The sequence below is a fragment of the Nelumbo nucifera genome, chromosome 1, assembly GCF_055504915.1.
Source record: "Nelumbo nucifera cultivar China Antique chromosome 1, China Antique-T2T, whole genome shotgun sequence".
NCBI classification, from domain to species: Eukaryota; Viridiplantae; Streptophyta; class Magnoliopsida; order Proteales; family Nelumbonaceae; genus Nelumbo; species Nelumbo nucifera.
Window position 1 is genome coordinate 252,711 of NC_142649.1, and position 26,360 is coordinate 279,070.

The 26,360-nt window shown below is 39.1% G+C and overlaps 1 protein-coding gene across 1 annotated transcript in view; it reads right to left on the reverse strand.

The window, feature by feature from the left end:
* Positions 1-5,547: 5,547 nt before the first annotated feature.
* The window catches only part of LOC104586075 (aspartic proteinase 36-like), a 63,662-nt gene continuing 42,849 nt past the window's right edge, over positions 5,548-26,360 (reverse strand). The window contains exons 7-10 of the mRNA XM_010243178.3: positions 24,552-24,642; positions 19,201-19,276; positions 5,932-6,003; positions 5,548-5,799 (exon numbers count right to left, since the gene is read on the reverse strand). Coding sequence (XP_010241480.1) covers positions 5,651-5,799; positions 5,932-6,003; positions 19,201-19,276; positions 24,552-24,642 — 388 coding nt within the window. The 3' untranslated portion in view covers positions 5,548-5,650. The remainder of the gene's footprint in view (positions 5,800-5,931; positions 6,004-19,200; positions 19,277-24,551; positions 24,643-26,360) is intronic.

The window sequence follows — 26,360 nt, forward strand, 5'->3', positions numbered from 1 at the left end:
CCCTATCATCTTATGAAACACTTAGACAAGCCCAACAGCAAATGGATAGCCCATTTTCTGGTGCGTTTCCTCATTACTGAAGGACCCATCTTCGTGCTAATGATGGAAGGCCTTTAGAGAGTTCATCATATGAATCTCCCTATCACATGCACTCATATTATCTGGAGGGAACAGATAATTACGCCCTAGTTCTATCTTTAGGTCAAACCAAAGTGGCTCCCATTGACTTTCAAAAAGCCAGATTTTGGTGGGCCTAAATCGGCTAGGGTTTCGCACGAGACCTCATGATGAGGTGTGGGGCCCACCACTGAGGGAGGTCATCCAATGACCATGGCAATGATGTGCATTCAGCCATGGTGTGCGAAAGAGCCACTGTCGATTGAGCATGGGCCAAGTACTTATGGCCCAGGTACGTAGTACATCACACATCCATACATCACATGCAGGGATAAATTGATCCAATCAATTAATCATCTGTAAAGCCCATTTGAAGCCCATTTTAAATCCATAATATTAACCATTAACATTATCTAGGTATATGGGCCAAACGGTTCAACCCATATAGCTTTAAGGGTTAGTGGGCTTTTAGCAGTTTTAACTGTTTAAAACTGGGCCTTTACAGGTTGGGCCGAATTAACCATTCAATTAAATATCAATCCTTAGGCCCATTAGTGGGAAAATTAGGGCTGACTTTCAGCCTTGATTAAACCCTAGATTTGGTCCAAACAGTTTGAACCAATCTTGGTCCGAATGGGTCTAGGGTTTGATTTTTAATTAAATCTTTAATTCAAGAAAATAATCTGAAATTAATTACTGATAAAAGAAAAACAACAATCAGTAAATCAGGGCTGTTTGCACAATCCATCCTGCAAAACAAAGGTTAGATCACAGAATGCAGTTTCACAAACTGCAAATCGCAGATGGCGATTCTCCCATCTGCGAAATCTTCTTCTCTGCGAAATCTCCCTTTCTGCGCCGCCATCTTCGATCCAAAAATAAATAGAAATCCTATTTCTATTAATAATTACATCAGATCGATTACCTATACATTGAGTCTAGAAAATAAAAAAAAATTATTTACAGACCAAATGTAACAAATAAATCAAGAAACTGCAAATCTTGCAGGTTCCCTGCGCAAACCAAGATTTCGATCTCCTCTTGTACGAACAGCCCATAAATCAAGAAAATCATAAAGAACAATTCTAAATAATAATAAGATTTATATAAAATTAATTTCAGATTATTCGCCCATTAATTTTGGGAACAAAATTTCCCAAAACCCATATCTACGCAAATCGGGTAGAACACCTTCTGCCCATTTGCGCAAGTTCAGATCTGAAACAAATTGGTTCAAGATTTGAACCATGGCTCTGATACCACTGAAGGGATGAGAGATCCATCCTATGGACGCCCAAAAGATTGCGGAATAAGGGGCGAATTTCAAAAATTTTATCTCTCCCTTCAACTAGGAATCGTATTCCCTATTTAGAAAATCATATTTTCAAGGATCAATCTTGAACCATAAACTGAACTAGATCTGAACCAAAAGGAGTGGGAGAGGATTATACCTGATACGGAGAAATACTATCTCCCAACGGAGGTGTTCACGCCCAAGGAAGGATCCAAAATCTGCTCCCACTAAAGATGGCGCAGTGAAGGATGGAGCAGAATCAACAATGTTCTTCAAAAGAACTTGACCCTTCGCAAGAATCAACTGGACGGATTGTGAGTACCGCTCCAACCAATCTTTTCCCAAAAGATTGAGATCAAGATCAAATCTTGATTGCTCCCAAGAACTGGAGATCGAAATGAAGGAATGGCAATGGCAGGAAGGTGGCGGCAGGAGAGAATTCACAGTATGCAGGAAATCTCTCAATCTCTCTTTCTTTAAGAGAAGAATGCTGTTGATGATGTAAAAGGCTGCTGCCCCCTTCCCCTTTTATAATCTCAAAGGGATCAGCTCCTAATCAGATTAGGAGTTGCTAATCCAAATCATATTTGGGTTAGAAGTCCCTTAGTGATAAGGGATAATCCTTATCTTATCTGCAAATCAGATCAGTTGTCTCCTAATCTAATTAGGAGATTTCCAGATCTAAATCTTATTTAGATCTTGGACTCTCTGAGTGGATAGGGTCTAAGCCCAATCCTTTTAGCTGACCCACTTCAGAATTCGCCCCCTTTAAATGACTGATCAAATCAGCCCAGTTCGAAATGGGCTTAAGGCCCATTAAGGTTATGTACTCAAAAAACCTTCCAAATTGCTGCCCAGTTGGGCTTCCTTGTATGGCGTGGGACCCAAGCATTGATCTACACATCAGTCACATGGGTTCAGCCCAGCCTTTGTTACAAGGCCTGGCCGAATGCACTGCTGAAGACAGTGTACCCCCTGAAACCCATCAGATGAGCTCTATGGGCCCAACACTTACACTAAGTGGTCCCTGGGCCAACCCACCTTGTAACACCCAGGGACTGTGGGCAGATGCAAGATTAGCCCATCAGGTATTATCCTCAATGGTCTTACACTTAACCTCTCAGCCCATAATGATCATACACTGCCCGACAAGAGAGGACCTCTCCCTCGGCTGCAAGGAACAGTGTTGCACTCTCCACTTATATGGATCCCGGGAATTAAAACCTTCTTGCAAACAATTTAGAAACCATACATATATACTTTTATATCTTATATAAAATATATTTTGCAAAACAAATCTCAACGGTTGAAATCGGCTGCCGGCAGTCTTGGTTTCCATCAGTGAGAGTGCATCCCCGATCATTACCTTTGTCCGACAAAGGGGCTGATCCTGTCACTATGATCACCCACTCAGATGAATTCTCGGACTGTCCCAACATACCCAGGTTTTGACCCCTGCTAAGGATCTCACTGATTGGTACATCAAAGACAGCCCAATCCGACACCTAGTGTAGTATCATAATCAAGTCTAGGGGTCGGGTGTAACTTTCCAGTTTTGCCCATCAATCTCCAAGGTCCAGGGCAATACTGGAAATCTGGTCCAGTTCAAAGATTCAATTAATCCTACACTGTATGTGCCTAGGGTCTCACCCTGGCAGCTGAGACAGGCCACCCCAACCGACTTGGTGGCACCACAGTGTCAGCCTTGTCAGGATAGGTCTCCCCAGACCGACCCACTGGCTGTGAACATTCTAAACTAACACGAGTCTCATTAAGTGTCCAGTTTAAGGGTATTACACAGAAACATACCAAGGGAACATGAATCAAATATGTATCTTTATTCATTTACAATAAACTCATAAAGTACATCATTCTAATTGAAGCTAAGGGCATACAAAACTGTCTAACACATACGCCAAACCACCCTTGGATGAAATAAATGAGCCTTGAGATCACAAACACTTATCTCAAGCAAGCTTTGTTTCTTATCAAGACTCATAGAATTCCAATAGATCGAACTTGATCCATTTTGTCCACTGAAGAAGAAACCTTTCGTGGATTTGCATACTTGTGGCGCTCTCCAACTCGATGGGACAACCTAGAAGGCGATTCCGAAGGCTTCTCCTCGTCATTCGGGATTGGGAAGAGCATATTTCTGTTGCAATAACCTCGCAACAGCAACACGCACCTCAATCTCTTTCCTTCTTTCTTCAAGTGTCTTAGTGGCCTTCTTGATCTCATTGGGCCGCCTAGTCTGAACCAGCCTGACCTCCATGGGGTCTTTCGATAGCCCGCCTCATCGGAATCAAACGAAACTTCTCTTCCCCAGTCCCATTGTCAAGATTCTTCATCCACATAGATATAGAAGCAATGTTTGACTTCTGAATGAGCGAACAAAGTTCCTGCTGCACATGGGCAATCCAAACCTCGGGTGTAGACAGCTTCTGCTGGCTCTCATCCTGGAAGCCCTCTTTGGCAGGATCAACAGGGTTCAAAATCGAAAGCGCCCGCTCACACTCCTGCACAACCTCCTCATAGCCCTTGCTATCGTTGGATGCCTCGTACAACAGATTGGCATAGAAGTGGGCAAACTCAATTGAGTTGGGGGAGAGCAAAACGATGCATCGAGCAGACTATATTGTGTTCTTGAGGTGTCGCTGCTTGGCATTGGGGTCCTCAATTACGGAAGCAACCTTGACACAAAAAGTCCCCTGGTTGCGGTGAAGGAGAGTAGAGTTCCCATGGTGGAGACAAAACTCTTTCATCAGTCTCAAAGCCTTGGTGTGGTTTCCTCGCCAAAGAGCGGTGAGGGCTCACTCGCATTCGAGCTTGACCGCAGACTATGATGAAGCATCCGATTAGATGGTGGCTTTGATCTTACTGGGTTCTTGTCTGGAGTCTCAGAGGGACCGAAATTCGTCGAACGTTCCTCTTCAGCGGAGCCCAAACCGTCGATAGCATCGGTAAGAGCCCATAACGCTCTTTTTGGGCGAAGGCATTGTCAAAGGTTGCCGGAGGCAGCAGTGGGCGGCGATGGACGACAGTGGTGATCAATAATCCGGGAGAGGAAGAAGATGAACAGTATTTTTGTCCTTATTTGATATTATTTTAAAAAAGTTGAACTTGTTTTTGAAATTTTATTAAAAATATTACTTTTATGAATATTAGGGCCCAAAAGTTGCCATTATTTGCTATAATCCCTTTTTCTTTTCCTTCTTTCTTTAACCAAACTCTCTTTATCTCTCTCTCGTACGTGGAGCCATTCAGATTCAAATAGGAAAAAATAAAGCAATAATCAAATCCGTAAGGGAGCAAAAAGTAAAACAAAACCAACAAAACACCTTGGCTATGGTAGCACTCGATGCTGGCAGTGGCACCCGACAATGCTCTTATTCTCCTTTAGACCCACCACCTATTTCGTTGTCTTCATTGCTCGAACTCACTTTGTCTTAATTGAGAACCTGCAGCTGTTGCAGACTACTCGGATCTTGTGGTTAAAAGTTTAATTTTGAAAGTTTAAAGAAGAATGATGACAAAATAATCTTTTTAACCATTTTGTTAACACTGATGGTAAGAAAGATTTAATAATTATCAAAAACAATAGGAGTATAGTTAGTCAATTTCCTAAACCTTAGGGATAGTTTAAGAAATTTGCCCTACATATAATAAACATTAGAGATAACTTTCTCAATAAAAATAAGAAGAAAAAGAAAAATTGAGATATCGCCATATTGAACAGGTATTAAGACATTGGCAAATTTTTTATTCCTAGAAGCTTTTGTTTGTCCCTTGTCGAAGGGGGAAACTTTGCAATGTATCGAGAAAAATGTGAACTATGATTCAATGCAACCTAATGATATAACCACGATATTTCCCTTTTCCTATAGGATTGAAATATCCAGAAAAATTGCAGTTTCGAACCTTATAAGACAATTATAGGGCAGCCATTGTCTAGGATACACTTCGTTTGCTATTGCTGAATATCTGCAGCTACTGCACCTTAAAACCACAATTGGAACAATATAGGGACCTAAAAATGGTTTGAGAGAAAACAGGTCCTTTATACGGGTAAGCATAGCTATGATCTATGCTTGAAATGGTACTGCGAAAACTGCCGAGGCATGAAAAAAAATCTATCAAGCTGAAACTTTCTTTTTTTTTCTGACATTTTCATTTAGAAGGAAATGATTATAATACATGGAAATTAATGGAGGATGCATGATTATTGCTTTCACTAATTCAATAAATTAAGTTATGCAGCATGGCGGTTAATAACAACAACATTATAACCCATCCCACATTCCAACTCCATGCAGAAGAAACATCATGTGCACCTATATAATACTCTGGTCCAGACTGTTCATCCTGAACTTTAATGCTTGAAGAACCTGGAATCAACAATAGAAACGTAAATTTTGATTTCAAGCCAGCCTCAAGAAAAATGAAATTAGAGGTCTGTTTATTTTTTCCCCCTTCGCAATTAAGTAAATAACAAATAGTGCAAATTACATGATACTTACAGTTATACTCAGTCCACCCAATTGTCTGATTTTCAAGGTCATATACAATTAGCTTATTTGATAAAACTATATCTGCAAGGGAAACACAAGAATTAAACCAAAAGATGAAGGAGGCGATTAGAAATGATAGACTCGTGAGTAAAGCGCTTCTGTTGAAACATTTGTGGAGATTATTAAATGCCAAGAATAGTATATGGGCTGAAGTGATCAAGGCAAAATATCTGAAAAATAAAAGCTTCTATACAGAAAAAGCTCATCAATCTCACTCTTCACGGTGGAAACAGCTAATGAAGGTGAAAGAAGAGGTTAAAAATGATTTTTTTTTGGAAGGTAAAAACTGGGGAGGACATCTATGTTTTTCAAGACCTTTCGGTTTCAACAATTCCTAATGGTCTGATAAATGGCAAATCAGGTATCAAAGAGAGATAGCAAAGGTTGAAAGTTAAAGACCTCTGCACGCCTAATGGGGGATGGAATCTAGAAAATCTAAATGAGATGTTTGACCAAGAAGAAAAATAATCAATCCTAAAGGTGGTATTTAGTAGGAGAGAAACATATGACAGATTGCTTTGGAAACCATCCAATGATGGAAATTATCTATAGGTCCTTTCTATCCAAGCAAGAAGGCTGCTCATTAAGAGATCCACTAAACACATGGATTTGGAAAGCAAAAATACCTCAGCGTAATAAACTCTTTGCATGGAAGGTGGTAAGTGGAGGCTTGCTCACTCGAGCTAAATTATTTTCAAAGAAAATAATAAACGAAAAGACTTGCATCTTTTGTGGACAACATGATGAAACTGACTTCCATTTAATGGTTGAATGTCCTTTCGCAAGAGCTGTATGGATTCAGGCCAACATTGGTTTCAATCCAGAATTTTTTGAGGTGCAGACCATGCGTCAAGTTGCAATTAAATGGATTCAAAATCTTCACATAGAAAGAGACATGCAACAAAGGTTATTTGGAAAATGGGTTGTTCTAATGAGGTTAATATGGGAAGAAAGAAATGGCCAGTTTTTTCAAGGCAACAAAGCGAATCCTATGACCCTCATACATAAGCTGAACTATTTAAATATACAAGAGCCCTCTGCAAGTTCTGCTACCATGATCTACCAGGAGGCTGCATCTAATCAGAATGTTTTACCCTCTGAAGGTGGTACATACTATATCTATGTTGATGGATCATTTGTCTCAAACTTGCAGGCCGGTATTGGCATTGTAGTGCTCTCCCCAACCAAAAACTTTGTTGCAGCAATTGGGAAACAGTTAAAAGTTCTAAACCCAGAACAGGCAGAACAATGGGCCATGTTAATTGCATTACATTGGGCTCTCAATTTTGGTCTGAAACAGGTGCAAGTTTTCACAGATTCAGCTACCCTAGTCTCTCAAGTATCCAACAAAAACAAAAGCAGAAGATGGTTGGAATAGGCATTGATTGAAGAAATTGAGTGTGCTGTAAATCAACTAGTTAGTTGTAAAATAACCTATATTGAAAGAAGCTGTAATAGCCCACACAATATGAGGAATATCTAGGCAGCAAGGCGATATGGAATATCTTGAAACTCCACCAAGCTGGCTAGGGGAGCACTTCTCCAGCCCTAGCTTAGCATGGAGATGTATTTTAAAACCTTCTTAATGAATCCTCTTTCAGTTTTTGCCAAAAAAAAAGGGTTACACCAATAAGGCATTTTTTAGATAGGGCCTTCACATCATTGCCTTCAAGGCAAATACCATAATGCGTGTTGTATACATTGTTGTATTTTATTAGTGCTTTGTAAAATTTAACTCAACTGACCGATACCCAGCCTATGTGTGAATTTTCATAGGAAGCCATCGCGTGAAACCCTAGGCGCTGTTTTCTCTCTCCTCTCTCATGGCGGTTCCCAATGAATCTCCCTCAGAAACAGTCCTTTGCGGCAGTCCTCTCTAAACTGTCGCCTCTTGAATCTCCCTCTCTAGAAGTGCCTGTTGGTTCTTCGACGCTGAAGCAAGGAGAGCCGGCTGTAGCTTTCCCAGAAGAGATCCTTCAGCACTCCTATAGCTTGTTCAAATGGGCGTTGATCGGAAGATGTATGCATGGACGTCCAGCCTTACCAACTCTTAAAAACTTCATCTGCAAATCGTTTTTGCTGAAGAATGAAATCTGGGTCACTGCCCTGGGTTCGAAACATATCCTAATCAGATTTGCGGCTGAAGAAGATTATCTGAAGATGTGGTTGAGAGAAGCCTTTGGAATCAAATCTTTCACTTTCGCCTCTTCAAATGGATGCCTAATTTTGAGCCCAGCTGGGAGCCAAGTGTTGTGCCGGTAATTTCCCTTACCTTCCTGTGAATTTTTACATCGAGGGATGCTTCGATCCATTGCTCAAACAATCGGTCCAGTTTTAAAGTTTTAAACTTTAAAGTTTTAAAGTTAGACCTTCAGAAGTCTCACCCTAAGAGAGTTTGGATCGGCTCTGGATGTGAGGGTTTTCGGCAGCCGGTTGAATATGAAAATCATCAGTCCTACTGCGATTCTTGTTTTAAAATCGGGCATTCATCTTCTGAATAACACAATAAAAAGAACAAAAAGACTGATGCTCCATTGCCTCCCAAAAGATCTGATGCTCAAAAAGCTGACAATACCCAAGATTGGGTTCCTGTGCATGATCCGAAAAAAGGCAAAGGCCCTAGTACAGATACGACAACTGTTGTGGGTGTTCCGCTGATGATTGAAGAACAGGTGATACTCTCTGACACCCAGCAAGAGACTGACAGAGTCACGGTTACAGAGAATGTTGACACAACTGGTCCCCTGAATTCAGATGAACTCTATCTACTTTCACCGACCCCTAAACTGGGTATTTCGGCTGAAGATTGCATGCTTCTTGGCACAAAGAATCACAGGTTTTTTGTTTGTTCAAAACATAAGGCTATCTTCAGAGAAGTCATAGTTAATAAGTTACGTGATTTCCAAGTTTCCATTACTCCTCGGATTTAGGCTTTAATCAACACAACTGTGGCTGAAGGTCACAATGAGAACTCTGAGATCTCAAATTGCATTTGACAGCCACTCTTTCTGAAGGTGAGGTTGAAAGAACCAAACGGGGAAAAAAGAAAAAGTCTAGTACCCCATGCTCGGGGATTGGGTAATGATCCCGCTGTTCGGAGACTTGAGAAATTAAAAAATTTACATGATGTTGGGATTTTCTCTGTTTCTGAACCCAAAATTACCATGGCGGATCTTTCCCGCATTGCGGTGAGATTAAATTTGAACTCCATGATAACAAATGATGATTTAAATCCTCGGCTAGTTATGTTTTGGCGTACTTCTTATTACTTTGTTATTGATAAAACCAAGTATGCTATATCTTGTTTGGTTGAGGTTCCGGGGGTTTCTCCTTTTGTGTTGATTTCTATACATGCTAAGTGTAGTATCTCTGAAAGGAAAATCATGTGGGCTACGGTTGGTTCCTTTGTGAACTCTTTACATCTACCTTGTTTTAATGCGGTTACTGACCCTTCGAGAACTTGGGGGGCCTACCTCCTAATCCTACTGCGATGAGGGATTTCCAGGATTTTATATTTTCTGCTGGCCTCCGTGATTTGGGTTTCTCTGGCTATAAGTTCACGTGTTGTAACAACCAAGAGGGGAATAGCTATGTTTGGGCTCGTTTGCATAGGGTTATCTGTAATGCTGACTGGTTTACAGATCACTCCACTACCCCGGTAACCCATTTGAATAGGCAGTATTCAGATCATGCACCTTTACTGGTAAATTTATTTCATGAGCATCGCATTGGCCCTTCTCTCTTTGTTTTTCAACATATGTGGATTAATCATCCTATTTTTACTGATACTATTGCTGCTAGTTGGATGGAATTTGCTCATGGCTCCCCTCCACAGATGTTGCTTTTCAAGCTGCGTCGCTTATGTGGCGTACTTCGGGTTTGGAATAAAGTAGACTTTCGGAATCTTTTTCAAAATATTTGGACAGCCGAGGATGAGGTTCTAAGTTTTGAAAATCTTCACACCCAACTTAGGGATTCTGCTTCTTTAAATCAACTAAGAGATGCCAAAAGATCTCTCCATCACTGGCTTCTTCAGGAAGAAATTTTCTGGAGAGATAAACCCCGGATTTCTTGGTTGGAGGCGAGTGATAGAAATACAAAATTCATGCCTCTAAAAGAAAATCGGCTGGCTTAAAAAATCCAGAGTGTTACTCTAGATGATGGAATGGTTCTCAGTGATCCTCAAGACATTCTTCGGGAAGCTATTAGATATTACAGTGATATTCTCACTTCGAAAGATTGTTTTCTACATGAGTTCTTACTAGAGCTGATACCAAACTGTATTACCCATGGGGAGAACATAGCCTTGTTGACAATCCCAGATCCAAAAGAAATTTGGCTAGCTGTTTTCTCTCTCTCCAAAGATAGCTCTCTGGGTCCTGATGGCTTCACAGGGCGTTTCTTTACTAGCTGTTGGAATATTATTCAGCATGATGTAGTAGGCGTGGTTCAGCACATTTTCAGAGGTGGCGAGCTTCCCAAGAGTTTCACCTCATCCTACATCTCACTTATCCCAAAATGTAAGAACCCTCCCCCCTTTTCAGGTTTTAGGCGTATTAGTGTTTGCAATTTTTCTTACAAGATAATTAATAAGATCTTAGTGGATAGATTTGCTGCCATTCTCCCCAAGTTAATATCTCCACAGCAGGTAGCTTTTGTTAAAAACAGGAATATTTTGGATAATAATGACCTTGTCCAAGAGTTGTTTTAGGAAATTGGTAGGCCTATTAATGTGGTTTTAATTGACATGCTGAAGGCTTATGACTGGATGGAGTGGTCTTTCTTATTTGTTGTCCTCTCTATGTTCAGTTTTTCCGATGAGTGGATCTCTTTGATGAGGAAGATTGTCTGTAATTGCTAGTTTTCTATTAAACTTGATGGTTGTATGCATGGCTTCTTCAAATCCTCGAGAGGCCTATGTCAGGGTGATCCTCCTTCACCGTACTTGTTCATTATTGCAGAAGAGGCTCCTAGTAGAGGGCTGGATAGGCTCTTTCATGAGAACCCTTCCATTCTATACAAAACTCCTAGAGGTTGTCCTGTTTTCCACTACCTTTATGCTGATTACACTATTATCTTTGTGAATGGTTCTCGATCCTCTTTGAAAAAGGTCATCGACTTTCTTGCATATTATGAGGAAGCTTCCGGGCAGAGGATCAATAGAAGAAAGAGTTCTTTCTATTCCTCTAACAAGTTGTTGGCCGCCAGAATTACTAACACCAAGAATACTGTTGGCTTTGACAAACAGTCTCAACCGTGTAAGTATCTGGAAGTTCCCATCCGTAGAGGAAAGGCTGGTAGTTATATGTTTGATAAGCTGATTTTGAAGATTACAGCAAGATTTGAATCGTGGAAGAGTAAATTTCTCTCTACAGGAGGCAGACTTATTCTTTTAAAGCATGTCCTCTCTTCAATTCCCTTGCATCTCTTAATGTCCTTTGATCTTCCGAAAAGCACCAGAGTTCAGCTTTTTAAGCACTTTCTTTGGTCAAATTCAGGTGAAGGTCAACACAACTGGGTTTCTGGAATAAGGTTTGTCGTACAAATTCAGGTGAAGGTCAGCACTTTCTTTGGTCAAATTCCAGCTAAAATCCTTATGGAGAGCTTTGTATGGTGGAAATCTGTGGTTGACTTCTTCTACACTAAGTTTCTTTCAGCTATGAAGGAGGGAACTATGTTCCATGGTTCTTCTACATGGAAGAAAAATTACAGCTACTTATCCATCATGTTCGAGCACTTTTCTTGGCATATAAGGGAAGGTAAGGTATGAGAATTGGTTTTTTCCTTACCCTCTCATTAGCACTCTTCCTCATCCAGAGCAAGTAGATGTTCCTAATGAAATTGTTGATATACTTGATACTGGTGGCATTTGGCATTGGGACTGATTATCTATCTCCCTGGACTCGGATTTATGCAAAGAGATTGAGGATTGCAATATTATACATTTCTACGGGTCCTGATGTGAAAATCTGGAAGTTGAATCTGTTAGACAGTATATGCCCTTAGCTCCAATCAGAATGATATACATTATGACATTTAATATAAATGAATAAAGTACATATTTGATTCATGTTATTATGGTGTGTTTCTGTGTAATACCCTTAAACTGGACACATATGAAACTCGTGCTAGTTTAGAATCTTCGCAGTCGTTGGATAGATCTAGGGAGATTTATCCTGCCAAGGCTGACACTGATGTGTCACCAAGTTGGTTGGGGTGGCTTGTCTCAGCTGCCAGGGTGAGACCTGAAGTACATGCAGTGGGTTTTCTTGAAACCCTGAATCGAACCAAAATTCCAGTATTGCCCCAGACCTTAGAGATAGATGGGCAAAACTGAAATGTTACACCTGACCCCTAGACTCGATTATGATACTGCACCAGATGTCGGATTGGGCTGTTTTTGATATGTCAATCAGTAAGATCATTAGAAGGGGTCAAAACCTGTGTATGTTGGGACAGTCCAAGAATTCATCTGAGTGGGTGATCATAGTGACAGGATTATCCCCTTTGTCGAACAAAGTGAATGATCGGGTATGCACTCTCTCTGAAGAAAACCAAAACTACCAACAGTCGATTTCAACCGTTGAAATTTGTTTTGCAAAATATATATATAGAGATATACGTATATATTATGATTTCAAAATGTTTACAAAATGTTTTAATTCCCGGGATCCATGTGAGTAGAGAGTGCAGTACTGTACCTTGCAGCCGAGGGAGAGGTCCTCCCTTGTCGGACAGTGTTTGATCATTATGGACTGAGAGGTTAAGTGTAAAACCATTGAGGGTAATACCTGATGGGTTAATCTTGCATCTACTCACAGTCCTTAGGTTTTTATAAGGTGGCTTGACCCAATGACCATTTAGTGCAAATGTTGGGCCCATTAAGAGCCCATGGTGATGGACTCAGGGATTCACTGTCTCCTACAGTGAATTCGGTCAGGCCTTAAAACAGATGTTGGGGCTAAACCCATGTGGTTGATGTGTAGATCAATCTTTGGGTCTCATGCCATAAAGATTTGGATCAAGAAACTCCTAATGGGATTAGGAGAACCTCTTTAAGGCTATAAATAGGAGAGTAGGGCGAACCCTCAGTACCTCAACAAAAATCATCTGAGTGACTGGTGATTTCCAGAGAGACAAAACAGTTTGACTGCACTGTCTCTTTCTCTCTTGCTCTTGGTGCCATACCAGTTCGATCTCCACCTGTGGGAGCGATCAAGAAGAGTTCTTGATATTACCTTTTGGTAGAAAATGTAATCTAAAGTCATGCTCACTACCCCTCCAAATTCTTGCTGAAGAATTCGGTTCTTGCTGAAGAACCATCCTGTTGATTATGCTTCATCCTGTACCATGTCATCTTCGGTGGAAGCAGTCTTTGGATCTTTCCTTGGGCGTGAACACCTTCATTGGAGGTTATTACTACTTCGTATCAGGTATATCCCTCCACTCTCTTTTGGTCTCAAATCTGGTCTGGTTTAGTTTCAAGATTGATCCTTGAAAATACAGTTTTTTAAAATAGGGAATGTGATTCCCACATGGGAGAGAGAAATTTTTTGAAACTGCACAAATGGGTACAAGGCGTTCTACCCGATTTGCGCAGATTAGCGTTTTCTAGGAAATTAGTTCCCAGATTTTGGGCGATTGATCTGAAATTAAATATTTATAAATCTGAATTATATTTAGAATTGTTCTACATATTTTTCTTAATTTTTGGGTTGTTCGTACGGTGGAGATCGAAATCTTTAATGGTGAAAGAAATCCGCGCACTTGCTGTTCTTTTTCATTCTTGGTCTGTAATTATTATTTTTTTTTAATTTTTAGACAAAATGTATAGGAATTCAATTTTGATGTAATATTAATAAAAAATTGGTTTTCTATTTTATTCCATTCATAGTTGAAGCAGAAAGCGCAAGGAGAATTTCGTAGATTAGGGTTCAACCATCTGCGATTTGTAGTTTTGGAAACTGCATGCTGTGATCTAACTTTTGTTTTGCAGGGTAGCAGTCCTACGAACAACCCTCCTACTGATTCTTGAATGTCTTGTATCAGTAATTTAATTGCAGATCATGTTCTTGAATCACATCTTGAATTAAAAATCAAACCCTAGACCCATTCAAACCAGATTATACCAAACTGGTTGGACCAAATCTGTGGTTCGATGGGGGTCGTTCTCAGCCCTAATTTTTCACTCATGGGTCCAGGAGTTGATGGCTAATTGCAATATGCAATTCAGCCCATATTTGTAAAACCCAATTTTAATATGTTAAAACTACTTTAGCCCATTTCCGCATAAAAGCTATATGGGCCGAACTGCTATTTGCAATTCAACCCATATACCTGGATAATATTAATCAGTAATATTATGAAAATTTATGGGCTTTAATCATGGGTTTTATAGTTATTTAATTGATTGGATCAATTATGTTTTTCCTACATGTGATGTATGGATGTGTGATGTGCAACGTTCATGGGCCATAAGTAGACCTGTTCATGGGCTGGGCCAGGCTCGGGCCGGGCCGGGCTCGGGCCGGGCTTTTACTCTTCACTAACAGAAATATGTTAGGCCCGAGCCCGAGCCCGACCCTAATAAAAAGCCCGAAGCCCAAGCCCAAGCCCGAAGCCCGACCTAATAAAAAAATTTAGAAATTTTCCCTATTCAATAATCAATATAAATCAGAATTTATTTACAGTAAAAAATATATAAATTCAAAATTTATTTATATTAAAAAAGAATATAAAGAAGGGAAAGAGGATGTGGAGAAGAAGAATTCGGTTGGAAAAAGAAGGGAAGGAGGTGAAAAAAAGAGGGGTATTCAACTAGGGTATTTAGGTTTAGTTATATGTCGGGCTGGGCCGGGCTCGGGCCGGGCTATTTTGGCAAATCCCGAACCCAGCTCGAATTTATTGCGGGTCGGGCTTTTTGGCCCGAGGTTAAGCCTGCGGGCCTATATACCTATTCAAGCCCGTCCGGGGGCCAGGCCGGCCCGTCGGGCCACCCGGCCCATGAACAGGTCTAGCCCTAAGTACTTGGCCCATGTTGATTCGATAGTGGCTCTTGCGCACACCATGGCTGAATGCACATCATTGCCATGGTGTCCTAAAGATTAGTGGATGATCTCCCTTTGTGGCGGGCCCCACACCAGCTTCCTCCCCAAGAGGAATCGTGCGGAACACTAGCCGTTTAGGGCCCATCTAAATCTGGCTTTATGAAAGTCAGTTGGAGCCACTTTGGTTTGACCTAAATTAAACTATGGCGTAATATTTCGTTCCCTCCACTGAAATATGAGTGCATGTGATAGGGAGATTCATATGATGAACTCTCTAAAGACCTTCCATCATTAACATAAAGATGGGTCCTTCAGCAATGAGGAAACACACCATAAAATTGGGCTATCCATTTGCTGTTGGATCTGTTGGATTGTTTCATAAGATGATAGGGGCGTCATAGACCGATGTGGGAGGGGCATATCCTAAAATGGAATTCTCTCATGGTACCTTGGCGTTCACGAATATGATGGGTGAACACTCACTGGACAGAAAGGTTTAACCTAAAATGGCAATGAACCTTGTCTGACAGAAGCTAAAGGAAAAGCTCATAAGATGAGTGGATATGATCCTTCACAGAAAGGTGGTGGGGTTATGCAGCTGAAACAGTTGGCTCCATACAGACTATGTGATTTCCCACATTTCTAGAGACATAATTCGTAGTCACCGTCACTGAGATAGGAGGGAAATCTCGGAGATGAATAAATGGAAATGAAACATAGATTAAAAGCCATATCTAGGTAGATAATATGAATCAAATAAGGTTGTGGACTAATATTTGCTTTGCCCTTTATCAGAAATGGCAAACGGACATTTTGCTAAACTGTTGGACGACAACAGGCTTAAGGGCCCAAATTACGCTGATTGGTATCGTAACCTTATGCTGGTCCTAACGTCCGAGAAATTGGACAAGGTAGCTAAGAACCCTGCCCCGGAATGTCCGGGTGATAGGGCTTCTGAGGTCCATATGAGGGATTATCAAGAATGGAAAGAGAAAAATTGCCTTGCCCGGTGCTACATCATAGCCTCCTTAGAACCAGCAAGTTCATGACCATTGTTTTAAGATGATGGGATACATCAATGAACTTGAGGCTCTTGGATCCGGGCTTGATCATGTCACCAAGGTTGATGCCATCCTAAATTCTTTGCCTCCTTCCTTCAATCAGTTCATCATGAACTACAACATGAATAAGCTAAATGTTAGCATCCAGGAACTCAACAATATGCTGCAGAGGGTCGAGGAACTGATAAAGAAGGATGAGCCCATTGCCATGCTTGTTGAATCTGGCAAATCGGGCAAGAAGAAGAGGAAGGCAAAGAAGAAGCCTCAGAAGAGAGTTAGCAAGACCAAAAGGCAGAGGAAGGACAATGCATTAGATGCTTGTCACTTCTGCAAGCAGGTCATCCACTGGAAGAGGAACTGTCATCAATACCTGGAGGCCAAGAAACAAGGTAATTTCGAATCTTTTGTCATAGAAACCAATTTGTTGGTAACTTGTGCTTCCTGGTGTATTGACTCTGGGGCTTCAAGTCATGCATGTAACTCACTGAGGGGTTCAAGACAAGCAGAAGATTGAGTGACGGAGAGGTGACTATTTACTTGGGGACTTCTACAAGTGTTGCAGTTGCAGCCATAGGGACTGTAGAATTGTATTTCAGATAATGATTAATTACATTAAAAGGTTGTCTTTATGTACCCACTTTGAGAAGAAATTTGATTTCTGTTTCAAAACTGTGTGCGGATGGATATTCTGTTCTCTTTAGTAATATGATTACTATCAAAAGAAATAACAAATTCATCGCATACAAAGAACTTGATAAATGTCTCTATGTTCTCCATCCTTCTCTGGAAACAAACATAACTAAAACTTCATCGGATAATAACCCCAAGAAAAGAACCCGTGATACAGTGAATCTCATGTGCCTGTGGCATTACCAACTTGGTCATATTAACATAGATTGTATCACAATGTTGGTAAAGGATAGTCCTTTGGATTTTCTAACTATAAAAGATCTTCCAACCTGTGAACCTTGCCTTCAGGGTAAGATGACGAAACGACCATTTAACGGTAAGCTTGAAAGATCGACAAGCACACTTAACCTTATACATACTGATGTATGTGGTCCCATGAATGTTAGGACACGTAACCAGCATGTTTACTTCATAACATTTACCGATGATTACTCACGGTATGGTTACGTGTACGTAATGAGACATAAGTCTGAATATTTTGAAAAGTTCAAAGAATTCAGACAAGAGGTCGAGAAACAGTTAGGGAGAAATTAAGACCCTTCGATCAGATCGAGGTGGCGAGTATCTCTCTGACGAATTCAGGGACTACTTAAAGGTCAATGGGATAGTATCACAACTAGCTCCTCCTGCTACACCACAGCTAAATGGTGTGTCAGAGAGGAGGAACCGGACTTTATTGGATATGGTCCGATCACTTCTCGTACACTCAGAATTACCCGCATCCTTTTGGGATTACGCATTAGAAACTGCGATATACGTGCTGAACCGGATTCCAACCAAATCAGTTCCGAAGACTCCCTATGAGCTTTGGACCGGTAAAAAACCGTGTAAAACACTTGAAGATTTGGGGTTGTCCGACACATGTTAAAAGTATTTGGGAGCCGAATCCTAGCAGTGTGTTCACTTGTAAAAGTACTTGGGAGGTGATCAGTGACTGGCACACCAAGGTATCATGGAGTAAGAAGGTTTGGGGTAAACACATTCCCACCAAAATTTCTTTTCATGGCTGGAAAGTTCTAGTTGGGAAACTGTTGACAGTTGACAATCTAAAGGACCTCGGGATCCCCCTAGCATCGGCTTGTAACTGTTGTAAAGAGAGGAAAACAGAGACAGTTGATCACATCCTTAGCTATGGTGTTCTTGCGACTAAAGTCTGGAAGCATTTCAGTAGACAACTTGATGTTTCTTATATTCACTTTCAGACGATTCGGAATCGACTTTTGTTCTGTTTTACTCATGCTGAAGGGCCCAAATTGCAAGTCAAGGAAATTATCAATACTTGTGCCTTACTTATTACTTGGGAAGTTAGAGAGATGTGGGACTGAAAGGGATGGGCATGGAGGAATATTATCATGCAGCCATGGACTGGGAAACAACACCTTGGCTAGATCTATATAGTTCTAGTATATGGAGAGGCATTATGGCAGAGATTTGTTCCTTAGAGGCATAAGTCTTTAAGGTTGGTAATGCTAAAAGGGTGCTATCCTAGAAAGATACTTGGTGTGGTACAAGACCTTTGATGGGCACTTTCTTGGTGCTGTATCAGATTACTCTCAAAAAGGAGGCATTGGTTCGGGATTGATGAAATTTTAACATAAAAAATCAAGCAAAATTGGGTGTTAGAGAGTGATAAGAAAATATTACTCTTTCAATATGGCCACCATGACTAGAAGGACAATGAATCAAATCGTTTGGCTGAAATCATCTGATAGTACTTGGCTAAAATCCCATGACAAGGTTCCCATGGAATTTGTTAACCACTTTATAAGCTTGCATCTAAATATGGTTAATTCTCTTTTTGACCTGGTGATAACAAATGAAGCTTTCTGAGGGCAGCCTCCACCCCTCCCAAGATCCAAGATAGCTGAGACCAACATTGGGTAGTAGCCTTTTTGATAACAAATGGAGAAATGAAAATCTCCTCCATATCCTTTTTTTTATGAATGAATATAAATCTCCTCCATATTCTTGATATGACAGAAGTTTTTGATGTTGTGAAAAGTCTAGGTAGAAGACCACCAATTGCAATTTGTTATCTCCAATAGGTGATAAAATGAGAGAGAGAAACTAAAATGGTTTTGGCACATGCATAGAAGACCACCAATTGCACTAGTTAGAAGAAGTGATTTGTTACACATTGAAGGGGCTAGAAGGGCTGGGGGTAGACCCAAAAGAACATGGGCAGATGTAGTAAAAAATGATTTAAGCACTAATAATTTAACAGTGGATATGGCGTTGAATAGAATGGATTGGAAAAACAGGATTCATGTATCCGACCACATATAGTTGGGATAAGGCATGAATGGTGATGATATACCTTTCCAATATTATAGAAATTTCAGAATTAGAACACTAAGAAGTTGCTCAAGAAAATGTGAACTTCAAATAAGTATTGAGGTATATGAATTTTATGCATTTACCTCCCAAAAGGGTCATGTCCTTTCCATCCTTTGATTGTAAACCACTATTTTGCCAGCCAACACACCATGCATCTTCCTATAAAGATGCAAAAACAAAAGAACTAAATGAACTACAAAAAAACATATATCAAGATTACAAATAAATTAAGCCAATATTGAGGAAGATCACAAAGAATATCATATTTATTGCATTATTTATGATTTAATTGAATAAAATTTTCCTTTGCTGATAAAAAAATCATGTTTTGCATTGTTATGAATAACTCTTAAACCTCGATGTGTGGAACTCAAGTATGAACAACTAAAACACAAATGTCTCTATGAAGAGGATTGAAAAAAAATACAACTCATTCAATCTTGGGAAATAGTGTCAAAATCAAATTGAATCTTAAAATCCTAATGAGTTAGATTGGATCATAAATTATAAGATTCAATTCAAAATATTAAAGATATTGCCTTTGGAAATTGCAGAAAAAATCATAGGAAACTTTAAAAATGGAATAATCAATCTAATAAGTTGTATATTTAACTAAAAATGAAGTAATGAACATTTCCAATTCACATACCCATTCTGAGTTAGTAAATTAAAGTAATCTTGGTTTCTCATTCATAATAGTTAACAATAATAAATTCTTAACTATAGTCTAGTGTAGATTAAGAAAGTAGAGATAATACTTCAAGGAGACAAGAAGACCGTTTGGGAGAGAATCTTAATGGGCCTTGTGGCGCCGACTCTTAATTCATTAAGGTAAAATAAATAGAGATAAAAGGGCATAAATGCCCCTCCCTGCATCAAGGTTTAAAATATCAACATGCACAATACAAAAACAATTGCAAATCGTTCATGTTGAATGGTTTATACTCCCTTTTCTTAACATTTTCAGTTTGATATTTACAGATAGACTTATTAGAATTTTGAGTTTTAGTGTCCTTCGATACCAGTACGATACACATGATACAATGCGCTATATATTGATACTTTGAACCATTCTCAAGTCCCAACTTGTTACATAACTCATTATGATGCAATGTGTTCACACTTTTTGTAAACATCAGCTAGTTGCTCCTTGAAACTTACATAAAAAGTACAAATTTCACCCTTTCCAAGTTTCTCCCTAATGAAGTTCTTGTCAACTTTGATATGCTTAGTTTGAGATCAAGCTGGACTTTGTTGGCAATTATGTAAATAGCAACCTTATTATCACGACAAAGTGACATAGACATGTTCTCTGCCTCAGTATTAGATCTAGAAATAAACGATTTCTTGCTTCTTGCTCCTCCAATTTTAGACTGGAAGGTAAAGAGAAAATATGCTGATTGAAGATGCCTCTCAATTAATTAAAACAATCCCCAAAAGCTTGATTTGACATATTTAAAAAGGTGGCTCAACAAGTGGGTTTTAAGTAGTGTTAGGTTGATCAAACATTGTTTTTTAAGAGATATCATGACTATATTGCAGCCTTGATAGTCTACATGGATGGTATTGCTATGATAGACAATTGGAACCAAGATTGTTAGATTGAAGTTTTGGCCTCACAGTTTGAAGTCAAAGAATTGGATACTATTAAATACTTTGCATTGAAGTGGCCAGATCACACAAGGGAATCTTTATCTCATAGAGGACATATGTAGTGCACCTTCTCAAGGATACAAGAAAGTTAGGATCCAAACAATAAACTTAGGGAAGACAAATGATGGTTTAATACAGTTCCAATGGTTGGTTAGACTTGGGAGGTTGTTGCACTTATCCATGATGTGACCTAACATTGCATGTGTAGTAGGAGCGTGTAGTTAACACATGCATTCACCTAAAGCCTCAAACCTTCCAGCAGTAGAATGGGTATTGACTATTATGATACTTTACAAAGTGTCCTGGAAAGTGACTTCTCTTTGCTAAACATGGTCATGTTGGAATAGAGGCATTACTGATGTAGATAGGGTTGGATCAGTTGATAATAGAGGTCTAGTACTAGTTATTACATTTTAGGTGGTAATTTGGACAATTGCAAACCAAGAGTAAGAAAAATAGGGTTTATAAGAGAGAAGAAGAAGAGATGAGTCGAGAGGTGTGTGATAGTTACTGTTCACACCCTTAAAATATCTTTATATTTTGAAAGGAGAAAATTACAAGGAATTCCCTACTTGGGCACCCAAATACAAAAAGAGTACAAGGGAAGAGAAAAAATCCAAAAACACCCTTGTCTAAGCATTCTCAACACTCCCCCTCAAGCTGAGCATATATGTCAATCATGCCTAGCTTGTCAAGGTTCTTAGCAAACTTTAGATGGTGAACACCTTTAGTGAGACAATCAGCTAATTGGTCTTCCAACCTTACAAAAGGAAGGCAAATCTCTCCGCTAGCAACTTTTTCTAATAAAGTGTCTATCCACCTCAATATGCTTTGTACGATCATGTTGGACAGGATTGTGGGCAATATTTATGGCTGCTTGATTGTCACAATATAATCTCATTGGGACATCTGTTTGGATGCCCATCTCAGTCAATAAAATCTTCAACCAGAGTAGTTCAGACACTATTAGCAATTGCCCTGTACTCTACCTCAGCACTAGAACGAGCAACAACAGATTAATTCTTACTTCACCATAAAACCACATTGCCTCTAACTAAGGCACAATAACCAGATGAAGATCTTCTATCATCAATAAACCCTGCCCAATCAGCATTTGTGTAAGCCTCAATCTTTAGATGACCGTGATTGGAATGCAACATTACCAGGGCATCCTTTCAGATAGGCTAAAATTTTGTTAATTGCCTGCGCATGAGATGTCTTGGGTTTATGCATATATTGGCTAACCACTCCAATAGAATAGGATATGTCAGGTTTAGTCAGGATATCTCAGAAGGTGGCCCACCAATCTCTGATACATCCCCCTATCTTGAAGAACTTATTCAGTGGAACTCAACTTGTGGTTATGATCAATTGGAGTTTCTATAGGCTTACACCCTAATTTCCCGACTTCATGAAGCAAATTAAGTACATACTTCCTTTGTGACAAAAAAATTCCCTCACTGGATCTTGCAACTTCAATGCCAAGAAAGCATCAGAGATCACCAAGGTCCTTAATTTCAAATTTGAAAGCAATGAATGACTTTAAACTGAGAGATACCTGTGATATCATCACCTGTCACAACAATGTCATCAACATATACTATCAACATTGTTACTCTACCATCAATTCTTCTAATGAATTAAGGTATGGTCAAATTGAGATTAAGCAAACCCAATCTTTAAGATAGTATTTTTGAACCTGTTAAACCAAGTTCTTAGGGACTGTTTGAGCCCATACAAGGACTTCCTCAAGCGGTAGACTTTTCCATCACTATTAGGAAAGCTCACCCCAGGTGGTAAAAGCCTATATACACTTCCTCTTGTAAATCCCCATTAAGGAAGGCATTCTTTATATCCATTTGATATAAAGGCCAAGAGTAATGGGCAGCAAGAGACATGACCACACAAATAGAGTTCATTTTAGCAATTGGAGCAAAGGTTTCTAGATAATCAATGCCATAAGTTTGAGTGTATCCTTTTGCTACAAGCCGAGCTTTGTACCTCTCAATTGAGCCATTTGCCTTGTGCTTAACAGTGTAAACCCACTTACACCTAGTGTTTTAAAAGCGCAAAGTGCAAAAAAGGCGCAAGGGCCATTTTGCGCCTGAGAAGCAAGGCAAGGCACACGCCTTTTTGAGGCAAGGCGCACAATTTAAAAAGAAAAAGCTAAAAATTCAAAAAAAATGCAAAAAAATTCAAATAAAATAAAATAAAATAAAAAAACATAATATTAATAAAAATATAAACTTAAGTTTTAAAATAAATATTTTAAAAAACCTATTATCTAAAATTAAAATACATAAATATAATATGTAAAGCATATTCAAATGAGAATTTAAAAATGAAATCAAACATTAAAAACATTTTCAAGCATATAAAACCCACAATCTCTTTTTTTTCTCAATTGCATCAAGTAGCTAATGTGACATATTACATTCCTAATTCTACGAGCCGCCTTTTTGCCATACCCCTATAGGACAAATATTTCTTGAACATAATATATTATGTAGTTTTAATGAATAAAGTCTACGGGACAACTTTGCAACATATTACTTGGTTTCATTTGATGGTTTGGAACAAGATAATAATTTAGAAGAGTGCATGTCAGCTTCTTTTATCATCTCACAAAATATCATTATAAATTTCTGCATATTTCATAAAGTTTCATCCATCTCTAAATTTTTACTTATTTTCGTATTATACTTCCAACATTCCTTATATTTCAATGACTGACATTTCCACCAATATTCAACATTTTAAACCTTACATGTGGGAACTTGCCCAAAGATACATGTATATGCATATATGTAAATTCAATCTTCTCTAATAATTCTCTTTCTCAAAAAGTTTGTTTTTCTATCTAGCATAGAAACTATTTCTGCTACCATATTTGTCTGGTTTTCTTCTAATTTCTTATTGCTGAAATATTAATTCAGAAACTTCATTATACAGCCTAGCCAGCTAGATTTCATCCTTCATCTTAATTCCCATAGATATTTCCTATAAATATCACAATAAATCTACATGAAGTTTCTGATAATTTTGACGTACTTCTTATGTTAAACCTTAGTATATTTTGATCATCAACAATACAATCAAATAGTTTACCCTCATCAAAAAATATGTATTCAAGTGTCCTTGTGAGTTGTATATTGATTTACCATATTTTTCAGTTTATATATTGGTCTTCCATCATATTCCTGCTTACAAGAGGAAATTGATGAGTGTTTGACTCTATTGCAAATCTTTGAGATGCAATATGCTGTGCTTGGATTAAAGAATAATGAACATGAGTGGATGTAGGATTCCAATGAATGTTGTGCTTGTGCACTAACTCATTCTATGAATGTTATGAGGAGTCACCTTATTTTGGAAGGTGACTAAAGGCATTTCCCTATACCCTTCAGGATTAGGAAGCATTTAGGCTTTTCTCATCTCACCTAGGGTGTAGCCTTTTATGTGGTTAGTTGGTTGGGATGTAATTCTCATCTCCCAGAATGTATGTCTCTATTTTTCTTCCTCATTGAAGCATAAGGGTGTATTGCATGGAAAATAATATGAGGGTACCAGCTGGCTCAGTTGGAAAGGTCTCTATCTGGTTGTAGCAGAGACTAGGGATCAAATCCCACCTTCACCAGCGTTAAGGGGGTTATGGGTTTGGGTAATGGGCTACTCCCATAGCCCCATGAAGAAAAAAGAAACATGGAAATTAATACACCTAACAAATATACAACAGAACAAATAAAACACACCAAAAAGCATTATAACCAAGTTTACTTACACGGATTTGGAACAGATAGTCATGAGGGTAAACCACCAGTGGAAGTGAGTTTTCAAAACGAAGAGTAACAACTGGAAATCCATCATCCACACTGCAGTAAACAAGAGAAAAATGAAATTTCAATAGGACAGGTGTAATCTTCAATGATCCATTAAAAAGCAAAGAAAGTCCACTGAAATCATTGCAACAAATTATCCAATGCAATAATTAAACATTCAGGACTATAATGTGGATAAGAAAAGAGAAATCACATATACAAGTTAATATAGACTGCAAATGTGCGATGAAAAGAATGATATAGAACATTCAGTTTACAAACTTTATTTTGGAAAATATAGAAAATGCTAAATAGCCCAAAATAGAAGTTGCAGTCTTTGTTTTACAGAGAAAGAGTACAACCTTGACCATTACGTGTGCCCCTTTTTTTGTGACTACATACCAACACTCCAATGATTGGAAGCAAACTTAAGATAACTCATCATCATCATCTCAATTCTTTTGCTATTTGCCTTAATTTATATTAATATACCATCAACCAATTATGTGCCTTCAAAGTGCTTAAAGCAACTTGCATCATCATCATCAATTCATCATCCAAGCCTTATCCCGACTATATGGGGTCAGCTACATGAATTTTGTTTCATAAATCCATTCTATTTAAAGCCATATTCACTGTTAAATTATTAGTGCTTAAATCATTTCTTACTACTTCTACCCATGCCCTTTTTGATGGTCATATGCACGTGGTTGTTGTTGGTGGTTGAACGTGCATATGACCAAGAATGGTCATAGGATCAAGAATAGTCACGTGCATAGAAGACTACCAACGTGGTTAAATCATTTCATACTACTAACGCTTTGTTGGGCGCGTTAATGCGTTGGTTGCGAGATCCGCGCGGGGGTTACGATCTACCCGAGTAACTCTGAGGCGTGCGATGTGGTAGGCCATTCTAACGATCGAGATATCAGTGTTCTGGGGATCTCGGCTTGGTAGCGTACTACCGGAAATGGTTAGCGGACTCTTCCTCGCAGTTCGCCTTGGATTCCTACAGCTCGGCCAATTCCTAGGACAGGTCGTCGTAATCTTACGGGGTCTACTAGTTTGGCCTTGCCGAGGTGGTCAGCCTGGGCGAGGTGCTCCAAGCTAACTTGCCGAGTTGGTTTGCTTACTCAGCACCGAGGTGTCATCCGAAGGCCACGTGTCACTATATGATTGGGAGGACCAAATTGCCCCTCATCAGAAGTGTTTATCAACTTCAATGTGTTTTGTCCTATCATGCTTAACTAGATTATGGGCAATATTGATTGCAACTTGGTTGTCACAATATAACATCATTTGCTCTTCCATATCTATCCCAATCTCACTCAACAAAGATCTAACCAAAAGTAATTCTGAGACACCATGAGCCATAGATCTATATTCAACTTCTACACTTAACCTTGCCACCATTGACTATTTTTTACTTTTCCACAACCATATTTCCCAACACAAAGGTACACACCCCTGATGTAGATTTCCTATCATCTAGGCAACCTGCCTAGTCTGCATCTGTATATGACTCCAGTTTCAAATTCCCATGATTTGTGAATAAACTTCCTCTGCTAGGATTTTTCTTTAGGCATGCAAGTATACTATCAATGGCTTCCCAATGCTGAACCCAAGGAGCATGCATATACCGACTCACAACATTCAGTGCATAGGAAATGTCTGGGCATATACCGACTTTGAGAATTAATCTTGTTGTTTAGATCAATAGCAATATCAGTTGGTTTAACTCCTAGCTTCCCATTTTCCTACAATACCTCCAA